Source organism: Brachionichthys hirsutus, chromosome 10, assembly GCF_040956055.1.
Source record: "Brachionichthys hirsutus isolate HB-005 chromosome 10, CSIRO-AGI_Bhir_v1, whole genome shotgun sequence".
NCBI lineage: Eukaryota > Metazoa > Chordata > Actinopteri > Lophiiformes > Brachionichthyidae > Brachionichthys > Brachionichthys hirsutus.
In genome coordinates, this window is record NC_090906.1 from 8,715,273 (window position 1) to 8,730,242 (window position 14,970).

At 43.7% G+C, this 14,970-nt stretch overlaps 1 protein-coding gene across 1 annotated transcript; it reads left to right on the top strand.

The window, feature by feature from the left end:
• Positions 1 to 1,591: 1,591 nt before the first annotated feature.
• cxxc5a (CXXC finger protein 5a) lies at positions 1,592 to 11,493 on the top strand. Its single transcript, XM_068744785.1, has 2 exons — positions 1,592 to 2,386; positions 10,409 to 11,493. The coding sequence occupies exons 1-2, from the start codon at positions 1,592 to 1,594 to the stop codon at positions 10,451 to 10,453; spliced, it is 840 nt and encodes a 279-aa protein (XP_068600886.1). The 3' UTR covers positions 10,454 to 11,493.
• Positions 11,494 to 14,970: the final 3,477 nt, after the last annotated feature.

A 14,970-nucleotide genomic window follows, 5' to 3' on the forward strand; every position in this document is an offset into this window, starting at 1 on the left:
GGAAACTGGACGCTGGCCGTTGCAGCAGGAGAAACTGAATCTATAGGGCTGGGGGGGGGGGCTGCAGCGCTGGCTCTGGTTCGCTGGCGCCACATCCCCCTGAGCTGGTGAGAATGTGGGGGCTGCGCTCTTGCCTTTGAAGCTTTACCTCCCACTAATTCTGGCCTTCCAATTTCCACACACTGCACAGACACCCCCCCCCCCATCCCCCCCCCCCTTTCCCTTTGTTTCCCTTATAAGGACTGGCCCGGCCATTTCCTCAGCTTTTCTATGGGAGGGGTGGAGGTGGTGGTGGTGGGGGGGTTGTCTTGTTTGTGAAAACGGACAGGTCAGGACAATAGCGGCATCATTTTTCTTTTCATAGATGACCAATCACAGGAATCTCAGGCTGAAAGTCAACTGGTGGATGCGTGTCCGTCACTCATCGCGGGGGGGGCCCCAGTGAGCCCTCGAGTCCGACCGCTCCTTTTAATCTAATATTTTGTCAAATGAAATCCCTCTACAGGCTGGGTCTTTAAAAATGATGGAATAGAAGATCTTTTTTGCTTAATTAACGAACGTCTTGAGCTGTCATTGCTTTTTAAGCTACATTTCCGGCAGCATCTCACATTGCCGTGTGAGAGTGTCGAATACATAAATGTATTTTCTCACATATTTGCTGATAAGATAATAAACCCACATTAAAGAAATACACTTTATCAGCAGTCACTGTTTTGCTTGCAAAGCTTTTAGGTCGATCATAAATAAATGAACAGATTTCACTAACGATAATCTCCTCTTTCAAAGATCAAAATAATCAGAAGGAGAGATACGGGAGTTCATCTGGGTGCCACTTCGAATCAGGTGTTTCGGTAGCATAACAGATTCAGACGCTGACTGTTACGTAACCGCCTTTACGAAAACGCTTTTCCAATCACATTTTTCACTGAAATGTGGATGGAGCTGCAGATAGCATTTCAGTTTTCAACATATTACAATGTATTAAAATGTAGCTTAATTTAAATGCTAAAGTACTTTTCCAAAGTATTTTTTTCCTCAACTAACTTAATGTTCATTGATTCAAATAGAAAGATTAGGCTCCTGAGCTGCCATCCAGTCGGATGCAGGTGTCGCCAGACGGGTCAGGAATAACATTTTTAGAATAATGTGTGAAGATTTAATGGAAAGACACAAGTTTGGGATGCATGCTGCGTTTGTCAAGTCTCTCCATTTATCGACTATGATCTCTAGTTAGTTTTCTTTTGGCCTCTGTGAAACAGCTGTAAATGAAAATGACACATAATAATGTGAAAGCACGAAGGAGGTTACTTGTCGTGAAGAACCTGCAGAGAATGATCTGTTTCGATGGTAATTGATCTCCCTCTTCTTCCTGTGTTTCCAGATGGCCCATTGAAGACCGTGGATGAGGGCTGAGCTGTAGCGTGGGCAGAAGGCTGCGGCCTGCCTGTTGTTGGCCGGCTGATTATTCCATTGAGGTGAGGCGCCACTCTCAAGAGAACGCCCAGAGCGGACCAAGAGGAGGTCTCTGCTCCCTCCCCCCCCCCCCCCCTTTCCACCCTCACCCCCAACCCGGGCAAGTACGCTCTGGACCATGTCTAGCCGGCTGTCGGAGGGGGGCCGGACAGGGGACCAGGAGCGGAGTAGCTGCAAACAGGGCTCTCCTGCTATAGAGCGCAGGAACCGCAGTGGCATCATCAGCGAGCCCCTCAGTAAGAGCCTTAAGAACTCCCGTACCCTCTCCCAGTATAGAGCAGTCTCGTCTGCCACCACCAACAGACACACACACAACAATGAGACTAAGAGCCGCTCGGCCAAGCCTCAGCCACCCCCGCAGCCCCAGCCCACTGTCTCTGCACTGACGGCAGCCAAGTTGGACCGTACCCTAGAACAGGTTCTGGAGGGACAGAATGGCCTGCTGCACTTTGCCCAGGCAGCAGCACTTTTAAAGCGGGCCGGTATGGAGCACATGCTCCTGCCTGGGGGCATGGGAGTGGGAGTTGGCAGTGGAGACGCAAGCTCGGGGGCTAGCGACTTGGAGGGGACGTCTGTCACGGACGCCGTAGGTGGTCCTGTAGACTTCCCATATGGAGTAGGGGGTGGTTTCCCCTTCAACCCAGGGCTTTTCATCATGACTCCTGCTGGAGTGTTTCTGGCGGACAGCGCACTGCACATGGCTGGCCTAGCTGAGTACCCGGCGCAAAGCGAGCTGGCCTCTGCTATCAACTCCGGTAAGAAGAAGCGGAAACGTTGCGGCATGTGCCCACCTTGCCGACGGCGGATTAACTGCGAGCAATGCAGCAGCTGCCGGAATCGCAAAACAGGCCACCAGATCTGCAAGTTTCGCAAATGTGAGGAACTGAAGAAGAAGCCCTCTGCTGCTCTGGAGGTAAGACGGTGGTGGCTGTAAAGTAGCACTGCTACTTGTACGGTTTTCATTCAAACAATTGCTACAATGCTTGAATGCAATGACAGAAAGGAATTATTAGGGGCCTTAGCCATTTACCATCAATGAGAAAACACAACATTAGAACTCGCAAGATTGTTTCAGTGGGATCCACAGCTTGGAGATGGGTCATAGTGAAGAGCCAGGTAGTATCGGTAGGCTTTTTGGTTGGGTGACGGCCCCACTAGCAGCAAAATAACAGATGAAGAGGAATGCTGTCGGTATGTGCAGAACAATGGCGTCTTTCTATTCTCGCCGCTTGAACCTTGTAATCACACATCTCTCCTTTGGAAGGCGAACTCACTCGCTATGATTCAGGTGATTTCTTGTCTTTTTTGTCCCATACACATCCACCCTGCACTTGCGTGAGCACTTGTTTGTAAAACTCTATGTGGAGGCAGAGTCGCACTAATTGTAAATTTGTGTCCAGTATGTGTTTGTGTGTAAGCGTGCACGCGTGGGTACGTGTGTGTGTGTGTGTGTGTTTGCAAGTAATAAGGTCCATCTGGCCACAGAGCTGTCATCTGGAGCACCAGGTGTCAGTGTGGCACATGCCGGCTCCCTTTAGCCGCTGCTGTCCTTCGCTCCGGTGACAGCCCTGCTCATCTAAATGGCCTCGCAGACTTCCTGTCGGTTGCCTCCATCGCACTCAGTGGTCTAACCAACCCCGGCAGTGATGACAGAATGACCAATCATAAAATCAATTCCAGCAGATGTTCCGTCTCAAAGGAAATAAACATTTGTGATCAATGGATAATAGCGTTACGTAATACATTGATGAGTACGTAACACAGTTTGAACATTGCCCAGTGGCGAGGCCCCCAGTTTAATTGACACGAACTGGATCTGTGCTTCAATCTACGGGTGGCTTTGCTCCGTCCTCTTTCTAATGATGGCGTGTGACAGCTTGGACCATAGTTTGAAGGCTGACAGTTTGGCTGCTTAGCTCCCATGTGCTGCCTTTGGCCAATGACATGCACCTTGAGGGGATAGGCCTGAATTCTGAAGCTGTTTGAATGAGATTAGCTTACTTGAACTCAGTTAAAGGGGCCTTCCCACTTCCACAGTTCCCTAACAGCTGGCTAGCGCTACGAACGTTTGGCTAACGTTTGTCGACACAGATGTTCATTTGCTCATATTACGGATTCTGTTTTGCTTTAAAAGCATCGGTCTACCCCCGTTAATGGAGGTTCTTGGACCATTACGATTGACTGGTTGGTAATGGTGCCTGACCGCAAACCAAAATGTCCACCGTCTATATTTTTATGTCCTTACTACAGGAGGCCCACAGGTCCCTTCTAGTCTGTCCATCTATCTGTCTGTGTGTCCTTCATGGGGAGAAGCTAGCTACATCTCCTCTAAAACCACAGGACAGAATTCAATGAACTTTAATGCCTTTAAGGATTCATTTCATAATTCGTTTATTCAATTTGCTTATTTTCACATTTTAACGCACAGGGGAACGTTTCCGTTTTATTCCGTTTCAGTTTTTTCCACTTCCAGGTTATTTTATTTTTTTCTCTAGTGTCAGAGAATCTTTATCCCGAGACACAAATTGTCTTGATGTTTTGATTGGCCTGTTATTATTATGTTTCACAATATTGGCCTCATTCTGCCAGAATCTACCTTACTCTTCCTCAGTCCATGACTCGCCATTTCATAGAATTCCATCGAGATCTATTCCAATGTAATATACATGCTATATTAAGTTATTTAAAAGGCCATATCAGGTTTTAGCCTCTTCACTTCAAATGATGTGGTTATATGATCTTCTGACCCGTTTCAGTACGTTTACATCGAAAGGACAACGCCCTCTGACGAGATGTGACTCCTGTCAATCAGGAGCAAAGGAAGTGACGTGACGCCATGTCCCTGTCAGGAGGAGGTCGCGCAAAATGTCTTGAAGAATTGTTGGGCTTTAACATATTTTCTCCAATCGGTAGTTGACAATTTATTCTAATAATGACACACTTTTTAAGTCATTTTAACCCAAACTATCTTTTCCTAAACCAAGTTGTTTATTATACCACAAACCTAATATAATTTGAAAGCAGTAGTATTTTGGAATACACAGAATCATGTTACCTTAGACCAGAAAACACTATTGTGTGTCATTCTAAAGGGGAAACAAAGTATTTTGTGGTTTATCTGCACGTTGACAAACAAACGTAAAAACAATGACAACCTGGACGATGAAGCAAAAGCATATTAGAAGAAATGTAAAGGTTGAAAAATGTTTTGGAAATTGTGGAAATTATTTGTCAGCAATAAAAATATTTTTTACTTCATTAAAGTAAACTCCACATTTTCAGAATCGCCTCATGAACCTGATCGTGTTGTTGTCTTGAGCAGCGCCGGAGAAGAGAGACCGTGACTTTCTCACAAGATCACAATCACAACAATGCTGCTGAATATTAGAACGTTGCTTTTTCGATGTTGCATTGTTTTAGCTGCAGATTAATGAGAGGCTTCATCTGTCTCTGATGATGATTCACGGAAATGGAGAGAGGTGTCATCCTGCTATGTAGGTGGTGTGATTAAATGTCTGTAACCGAAAGGAATATCATTTTAATTTGGGATTGGAATTTGATGTTTTCCTGGCCGTTGGCCTAATACCAGTCATTCACAACAGCGATGCCAGAGCCAAGGGCGGCTTGAATATTCATGAATGTTGTTGTTCGTGTCGGCCATCACGCCGCTCTAACATCACAGTCTGCTGATATTGCCAATGGCCACGTAGAAACTCGAAGGGACCGTAAACCTGCCAAAGTTAAGAGTGATATGTATTCACACAACCCTGCACATATATTACTGTGATGCATTTCATGTGTCTCTCCAGCAGTTTGTCTTTTTCAGTGATGAAATTAGAAGGTTAATATCTGCGTGTGACTTAATGAGGGTACCGTTTTCTGCTTCTTCGTGTGCGTCTTCGGCATTTGACACCTCTGTGTTACATCATCGCCGCTCAATGACGTCTGCTTAACATCAGCATCAATCCTCGGAGCCAAATACGCCCGGTCTAGTCGATCAGAGTTTAGCTCTAATGTTTTTCGCCTTACTGAAGTGTGGATTAATATTTCACACTAAATTTGTCCCATTAATCAGATAGAAACAGATGTGAATGGATGCTTCCTGGTCTCATTCATGTCCAACAGAATAGGTGTGTTGTTCATGTGCAATGAGTAAAACGTGAACAAATATACACAATATATTTTACAGAGAAAGTATGATCATGCATGTTTGAGGCTTCTGCAGCTTTCCCTGCACAGAAAGCAAGAACCAAACCTTGGTTCAAATGGCAAAATGGAAAATGCATTTTGAGATAAAGCCAGTATTCCCTTTCCTTTCCCTTGAGGAAGCCACAAAAAAAAAAAAAAGTATTGTTGTGTCTTTGCGAAACTCCTGATTTGTTCGTTTTCACTCCGGACCTCTGAGCGTAGTAGAACAATTTTCAATTTTACCTGCATTTTATTTGTCCTCATGCGCTCATACATTTCCCATTAGTACTCTCGTAGTTGTCTCAAATGGCTTTGTTATTAAGTCAACAGCTCTTGTTCAGTGCGTGATTAGATCAGAGAATACAGGGCCGGGCTGTGCTGTCAGTGAGCCTGATGTCATCAGTATGAGCTAAATGTCAGAGGATGAGATTCAGAGAGGATGTGCTGCGTCAGGGAAGAACGCGGAGAACAGAGAGTCAGCAGTAAATCCTAAATGTCAATTATGAGTACTGGTGAAATATTGTCAATCACTGTACATATTATGGACGTTTTTTTAAGCAGGACGCCTGAAAGAAGTTCACAGGAATCCCCTTAAAGCCCTGACTGGCTATTCAGGGTGACTTGAGCAGCACCTGTGTCAGGAGATCATCCACAGACACTGACAGGGAGCCTCAGCTGTAGCTCAAACAGTCGAGTGCCCCCCCCCCCACGTGCATGAGTCAAACCACCGGATGAAGTGTCTTGGCTTTGTTTTACTGCATTTGCATTGATGTTTATATTTGTGTCTTTGTGCACGCCTGCAGTCCAGCAGCAGTGTGCCTATTTTCAGTGTGTTGACGGCTTCCATTGAAAGCTCATGGCAACTCAAAGAGGAACGTAAAATTGGCAAGTGAGGGGGAGTTAGCATACTGAGGCCTTCTTTGCCACCTCATAGCGCACTGGCTGAAGATGTCTGCATTTATTCTGGGAATGGTACATTTGCGAGATGTAAGTGGGATGGCAGTTCCTCTCTGCTCCACGTCTGAATACCTTCCAGTGGTGTCAGTCTCAGCGATGATGTTCAACACAGAGACAGAAGAAGAGCTGGGGTTAGGAAGTGTTAACAGACATTGTTTTACTTGTGTGTCATTGTGCCTTTTAGAATGTACTGTACAAGTGGGATGGGTTGAGTGTTGTTGTTGTTGTTTTTGTCTTGTTTGTATAGGAGAATATTTCAATCAGATGAGACAAGTGAATGGTCTAATTCACTCAGAAAGATAAGACCCCGTACAGAGACGCTGGGGGTGGTGGTGGTGGTGGCTGATGACTCTGCTGAAACCAATTGGAGAATCTGTGAAGACTTGCCGCTGAAGGAAGATTAAGGATGTGCATAACAGCAGCATGAAATGGGTATAGACAATCGCAGCAATCTGATTGGCTAAAAATGATGGCTAGGGTTAGAGTATGAGAGCAAAATTATGGCCCAAGTGTGTAAACCAATTGCCATTTGTGACAAGTACACCGCTAACAACTGAACAGAGAAGTGTTGTCCATCGGTGGGGGGGGGCTGTGTTTCCAGAGTAGCGTATACCCTTGTGGTCTTTCCTGCCTTTCCCAGACGCCATTCGCGAGACAGCAAGCAGACAGGCATGCAAATGGAAGCAGAGACGCAAGGACGTTTTTTCACAAGTTGCTGGGCAGAAAGAGAGACATCTTGGACCAGACAGAGGACGCCAAGCAGGACAGAATGAGAGTGAAGGTGGGCGAGGCAGCCAGGGTGTCATACGATAGAATGGACATCTGGATTAAGCAAATGGCCTTTTACTCAAACAGAAGAGAGAGATCAGGTTGTAGTAATATGTAATATGCAAGTTAAAAGATGTATTTCAACATGTAAATATAATCTGTTATACATATATATATCAAATCCAATATATTTGCAACTAAAGCTGCAACAATTACCGACAGGCAAAAATGACCAGTGACTTTTTATTAGAATGATTTCTTTTTGAGCTTCACACCAGTAGCCTGGGCATTTCTAATAAAACCCGCATGGCTTCAACTAACATATAAGATTGTCCATGTTAATATGTTCGACGAGGTTACTCGATGTACGTTCATCCAGTGTGAGGAGTGAATTTATTTGCATCAGAATCCAGTCTGAGTAGTGGGAGGGCACGCAGGCTGAGAGATGCCTCGGCCAGATTGACGGCGAGCGCTGGCGTCAGCTGTGGGTCAGTGCCGTTTTCATTCTGTTGCTTGTAAAGTGTACTTTTCTCTTCCTTGTTACCGTGCTACGTCCCACTTGTGCTGCTGCATGTGGAAATGCCTCGCATTTGTGTGTGTAACTATCCATAAGGGAATTCTCACGACGTAATGAAGCAAATGTTGATGATGGAGCCTTAAAAACAACAACCACAACCAACCATCTCGGCGGTTTGCTTCTGGAACGTCCAACGACATGTGATGCTCTGAAATCCGTAATCATTTATTGTGGATTTTTCGATAAGTCCAGTGGCAGTTTCTTTCAAAGATTGATGCTTCCGGTATGTTGGACACAAATTAACACGTATCATGTGCAGCATTGATTTTTGTTTGTTTGTTTGTGATTGGCCACTTCACACCCACACACATCCCATCTGGTTGAACCTGAGCAATCAGGAAGGTTTTCACTGTTCCTGAACTGCCGCCATTCTTTTATTGATTGCTCACATTTGATAATGATGAAAAACAACATTTACAGTTCAATCAAGGCACGTGTTGTTTTTCTTTCCACACAATACATGCCCAGTCGCTTGGCAGCTTCTTGACATCTGTAGCATTGCCAGATGTTACTGCCCACTGACTGCCTTCTGAGCAGCTCATTGCTGCCGACAAAAGGTCATCACAGACATAGGCGATGGACTAATGACATTTGACGCAGAGACCATGACAAAATCTAGACATTGCTCTCCATTAACATCCAGGTTCGTGGTTCTTATTCATATTAATTAAAGAATAACATAAACAAAATAAACATACACTGCTAGTCAGATGTGCCAGGATTCATTTGTGGATTTTATTGCTGTCTTAATGGGGGCTGGGGACCTCAGTTGTGTTGTGCAGAAGTCGTTGGTTAGTTACAAAGTTGACAGCAGGACGCCACAACTGTTAGCTGATAGGTTCTTGCCATAATATGGATTCTAAGTCAAAAGAGAAATGACAGTCCATCGTTACTTTAACAACTTAAGGTCAGTCGGTCTGGGAAATTGAGAAAACTTTGAAGGTATCCCCGCCTGCAGTTACAAAAACCATCAAAGCGCTTCGATGAAAGGCGTTCACATGATGACCGCTGCAGGAATGGAAGGCCAAGGGTCACCTCTGCTGCTGAGGATAAGTTAATGTGAGTCACCAGCCTTAGAAGTCACAAGTTAACAGCACCTTAGATTAGAGCCCAGATAAATGCCGCGCAGAGTTCTAGTAGCAGACACATCTCTTATGAAGAATCTAAAATATAAAACAACAAGGTCTGAGTTATTTTCCTTTTTTTGGGGGGGGGGGTCACTAACCCATATGTCTTCATTCATAGTCGAGGAAGGGTTGAAAGTAGACCTGAAAAGTCATTGTTGGCGTGGTTTGTGGTTTCAGGCAAACTTATTGAGTCATCCTTTTGTCTCATTGTAGTGAGGTGACAGATTTTTGTTTTTTATTATAATGTTGACACAATTTAAAATGTTTTTAATGTCTTCTGACAGCAATGGAAACATGTAAATGTCGACGACAGAAGCAGTGAATGTCCCGTTTCCTACAGGTTGAATTGCATGCGTGGGTTTATGTATTTGTTTCTGGACTCTGAGCATTTATGATTCCTTATTAAAGCTTCTGCTGCTAGAAAAGTGAATCTGAATCCATCGCGTATGAGAATTTCATCTTAACGGTCTCACTGTTTGGTGTGATTTCGGGGGGTGTACTGTGAGTGTCTGTGAACGTGCGACTGTGTGTGGAGGTGTGGGACTGTACTTGAATACATATTGGTTCGGTGTGAGAGCGTGTGTGGGTGCATAAATGTTTGCTGAGCTCCTCCTGCCTCGCTGCCAGGCATACAGGAATCCGTGCCGGAGAAATCTAGTTGCACTTTGCCGGACGCCAGCCATGCTGCCGCTCCGGAGGCCGCCGCCGCCGAGCCCCTGCAGCTGCATGCATGCAGGGTCAGTGTAATCAGACACAAAGATAGCCACAGTAAGGGCGAGGGAGGGAAGGCGACACAATCACTGGTGCTGGTGTGGGAGAGCAATGTGTGTGGTGGCTAAATAATAAATGTGGTATATCGGGTTCTGTGTGAAGCTAAGACTGAAACCTGTTCTGAGAGGAGATGGGGTGTGCAGAGACGTCACACGCACGACTCGTCAACTAAAAATGCAAAACGTTCACGAGATCCATCTCTAGTAAATGTAAAACGTTTCTGGTTTTATGTGTTGTATAACTATAAATTATATATAGTTTTTATTTTAGACCGTTGCTTGTTAGAACCTGCAATTTGAAAACTTCACCTTGGACTTTATATTTCACACAAAAATTAAATGATCATCATTTGCGGCTCCTTTTTAAGAAACAATTGAGAATGTTCTCTCTGTCAAGGTGTGAAGAAATTGCAGCTTCTCATTGAAATCGTAGATTAAGAATTAAACATTTTCATTTTCTCAATAACAACGCCAACCTTCCTCTCTCTCTCTCTCTCGCTCTCTCTCTGTCCCCGCCTCCCTCCCCCTTTGTCTTCTGTTTCTCCAAGAAGGTGATGCTTCCTACAGGAGCGGCGTTCCGGTGGTTCCAGTAGGACTCCTCCTCCACTCCCTACCCAAAGCTCTGCCATCAAGTGCAATGCCAACTCCTGGATTGTCTCCGGAACAGACACTGGCTTAAAAAAATCAAAACAAACAAGATGCAAATAAAATTCTCGAAAAAAGTAAGAAAAAACAGAACTGAATAAAAAATGAATAAAATAAAAAATCAATCGGGTAATGGATGCACCTACATATTCCTTGAACCAAAAATGAAGCGTTAAGAAATGCATCTATGGAAATTCTCATTCCCTTTTCTTTGTTTCCATGTTGGTACCTTTGGTCAATTTTCCAGCAGTTTTGTTTTTCTTCTTTTTTTTTTTCTGTCGCTTAAACATGGAACTGTTCTTTGCCAGAAACAGAAATGACGGACTGAGTGTGGACAATCAACTAATTTCTGTGTTTGGTGTTAATGTTGTTCATGTGTGGAAAGATACAGTACTTGTGTAGAGAATGTAAATTTACAGCTATATTTCAAAACTAGTGGCTAATGGCAAGCATTATTGTAATTCTACACCATTATGTTTCTTAAACCCTTGTCCATCTTATGATTCACGTCATTGGAAGAATTTAGTTTTCAGACAGAAAATGTTAAAACATTTTGATGAAGTGGATTTTTGAGTCAAAACCAAACCGATTGAGTCACATTACTGAGCAGATCTCCAGAGATTATTGGCAGGGGTCAAACATGCAGTTTTTCCCAGCCACCACTACTGCAATCTCCTCAATCAGCCCGCCACTGCAGTTCCAAACTATTCCTTAAATGAAACTGGCAGTGTTAAATTAATGTGGGCCTACTGAGCATGTGCCAATACTGCTCAGGGTTTAGCATTTTAAAAGGCAGCACTTGCTCTGAGTCTACCCGACTGAACGCACTGATACAAGATTACGTTTTTATTTGTTATATTTCCATGACTTTTTTTTTTTTATGTTTGCGGGGTAGCTACAGCTTTTCAAAAATAACCAATCTTTGTATTCGTTTAGAAAATTGGACTGGTTTTGTGAATAAAAAGGAATGCATGTATACGTGTCAAAATTTACAATTCTGATGTTTGTCTATTTGCATGTTTTTATTTCATTTTTTTCAAAAAGACATGTGGTTTGACAAAAAAACAACAAAAAAAGAACTTTTAAGTGTAAATTTTCCATGCAATACAACAAATGTTCCCTCCTTTTTATAATTGGATAATGCAGGAAAATTCTCCTTCTCATTGAAACCAATTGAGGCAGTAGTGTGGGTCACCATGATGTCCTTCGTTTGACTGAGACATTTCTCATTGTAATATGTTCCTCCCATGGAATGACTGATGGAGCCTTGCTATGCTAAAATGTAACCAAATTTATTTAAAATACGTTTGACTAAGAGCACTACTGGTTGCAGTGTTTCTTCAAAATGCACCAAACATTCAGAAAATCCTCCAGAAATTTTATTTTCTTTCAGCAATTTTGCTTGCAACATTCACCCCACTCCATGACTTTTACAGTCAGAAAACACAAACGGAAAATCACTGAAGATCAAGCAATACTGTGGTGAGTGCTGATGGCGAAGCCGTCAGGTACGGTGGCCCTAAGAGCTCAATTCAGATATGCAAAAGACTAACAAAAAAACTACAACTTTCAGCAACTTGGCAATACGTGGAATGAAAAAAATGCAAAGAGGGAAACCTCAACCTTTTACAATATTTGGCAGATGCTTAAAGAAATACTTTAAGGGGATGTTAAAGGTCAGAAAGACGCCCAAACACGGCACACTGGTCCCTTAAAAAGTACTTACAGGACTTCATTGGCATCAAACTACACAGCAACAACAAGCATGTCCCATTCGACTCTCAGCTTTGTCTATTTGTTTGTTTGTAATTGCAACGTGTTTCTAAATAACTGTGAAACCAAACCGACTTTTGTCTTTTCGCGCTCAGGCCGCCGCAGCCTTTAAAACCTGGATGACGTCTCCGTTTTCAGGGCTGAAGGAAATGAAGTTTGGCTAAAGACATGGAAAAGCCTGACTAAACGCGATCGCTCTCACACCAGACTTCGCTTAATTTCTGAATCTGTGACACTGGAGTGAATTTTCCATTTCCTGTTAAGTGATATTTTTCTCTTCCCAGCTATCTCATATCCAGGTGGGGAGGTAGATGCAGATTTCTACTGCAGTGTAGTACTGAGTGTTTTTAATTAGTGAGTATCCGTGGTGGAAGGCCCAGTATGGTGGGCTTGTGTACGAGTTCGTGATCAGCTTGGTGAGAGGAGGGTTGGAGAGCGTAGCTATATTCCCAGCCCCCCCCCCCCCCCTCCTTCCACTACTGGGCTTGTGCCATCGCCATGACGATGGGTGAGTGTGTGTGTGTGTGTGTGTCTGGGGGGGGGGGGGGCTGAGCTTTTTCATTATTAATGTGCACCGCGGCGTCCTTACCTCCTCTGAGTCCGCACAGCTCACTGCCTGACCTGCCATCCGAGGGAGTGGGAAGGGAAGGGGGGGCTGAGCAGGCAGAGATAAAGAAAGAGAAGTGAGCAAGAAAGAAAGAAAGAGAGAGAGACGCCACGACTGGTGGATCGTGCATAAGACTGGGAAGTAGAAATTCATTCCTGTATTTTTATTTCACATTTTACACCTGAGAAGGCAAAAAAAAAAGAAAAAAGTCAGATTAAGATTTTTAGTTTGGCTGCAGAAGTTTTGGGTGTGACTGCAGGTGATGTCGGCTCCGGCCTGCCGGGGCGTAACGGCCCAGGGGTGGAGGGGGTTACGAGGAAGTGCTTGTCTTCATGCGGAGGGGCGTACAGCTTAGCGCGCCGGCCTGTCACGCTGGGAAAATCCTGGAATCTTATCACAGCCTCACAGACACTGAGCAGCACTGATCTACTCACCCTCATTGCCAGGAGACATGCCCCCCCCCCCCCAACCAAATGCCCCTGCACAGGCTGGCCCCTTCTCAGCTCGCCATCTTCTACGAGCGAGCGGGGAGACAGCAAGAACTGACGCAGTAGAGGTGGGAGGAATGTTGCCCCTAAAAATGTGACAAAAGGAACACACAATAAAGAAACGAGCGTTGGAAGCGAGAACACGGGCCAGAGCGACCCGATTGTTACTACATGATCATTAAATGTAAATGAAGCCACAAGCGAGAATCAGAGCCCATCAAGCAAGACAGCATGGTCGCCACACGTGAAACCGTTCAGCTGTGACTTTTGACCTCTGGAACAGCGTTCTTCAACGGCGGCCTTGCTAGCAATCAGAAATCTGCAACATGCAGTTGGATTTTTAAAATAGCCGAAAGGTCGGCGTTTTGTGAGGTTCCGGGACAAAAAACGTCTCGTCAGTGGTGTAAGGTAGGGTTACGGTTAAATTATAAGTAATCTATAAGTGAAATAAAAAAAATGTGAGTTAAATATATATGTTAAAAAACACTACTATTAATGTGTTCTCGGTTCATTTTTTATTAAGACACCGAAATGAATGAAATGAAATTCTGGATATATTATGTGCTCATTTTGAGTCGTGTTAGACACATTAAACTGATGTTTCTGCTTTATGTTTTTACTACTTGGAGATGAATATACCACACTTCTACTGCACTCAAACCTCCCGAATCTCTTAAGGTCAGGCTCATCAGATATGATGCACAGCGGGCCAGGCATAAATGTGTTGTTAGAAGGAACCTGCAGCAGGTATTTCTGCTTTGTGATGATTTACAGGTATTTGTATCTTATGGAATAGAAGAAAGACGGGTCTAATTTGTGGCATAAGGTCCATTAAACCACTTCTATTACATTTAACAGGAACATATGGAAACTTCCCAAGACAACAATGGGTTTTTTTTCTGTGGTATGTTTCTCAAAAAAATAAACTTCAAAGAGAACAGGCCCCATAGTAACATGCATATACTAAATATTAAAGGGTGAATCTCACCTTTGGTTTGGATGGGTGAAATGTTTACCAGCCCTTGCATCCCTACGCTCTTACGATCAGCTGCTGGTATTTAAGCAGAATTATGTGGGTTGATTTCAATCACTTGTTGATTGACACATGCTTCTACTCCACTATAAATATTTCCATTCAGAGACATAAATACGTACATAAATCCACTATAATCGATCTATAGACTACTTTAAGGGGAATAAATAGACTCATTTGCAATATATTATAATGAAACGAATGATTTCGAACCGATACAGAGATTATTGTAATCATTTTATTTCAACATTTAACTCTTATACAGAGCACTTCTGTGGCGTAGCTCGAACATTCAAGTAATAAATAAAATACTTTTTTTCACTTTGGACTTGGACTAGTGCAACTTCAACGAGTTGGTTTCAACATGTTTTGTTTGCAGCTCAGGCAGACCAAGACGTTATCCTGCAGCGAACAAACCCCCCAAAAAACTGCCTCGGCCTCGGACTGCAAGAATCAGCGTCTGCGCTACCATCAAGAAAATCTCTATGGATTTCATTTACCTTTCTGAATCTTGGAAGTTTAATGAGTTTTGATGATACGCTCCACAAATCCTGAAAGCAGAAG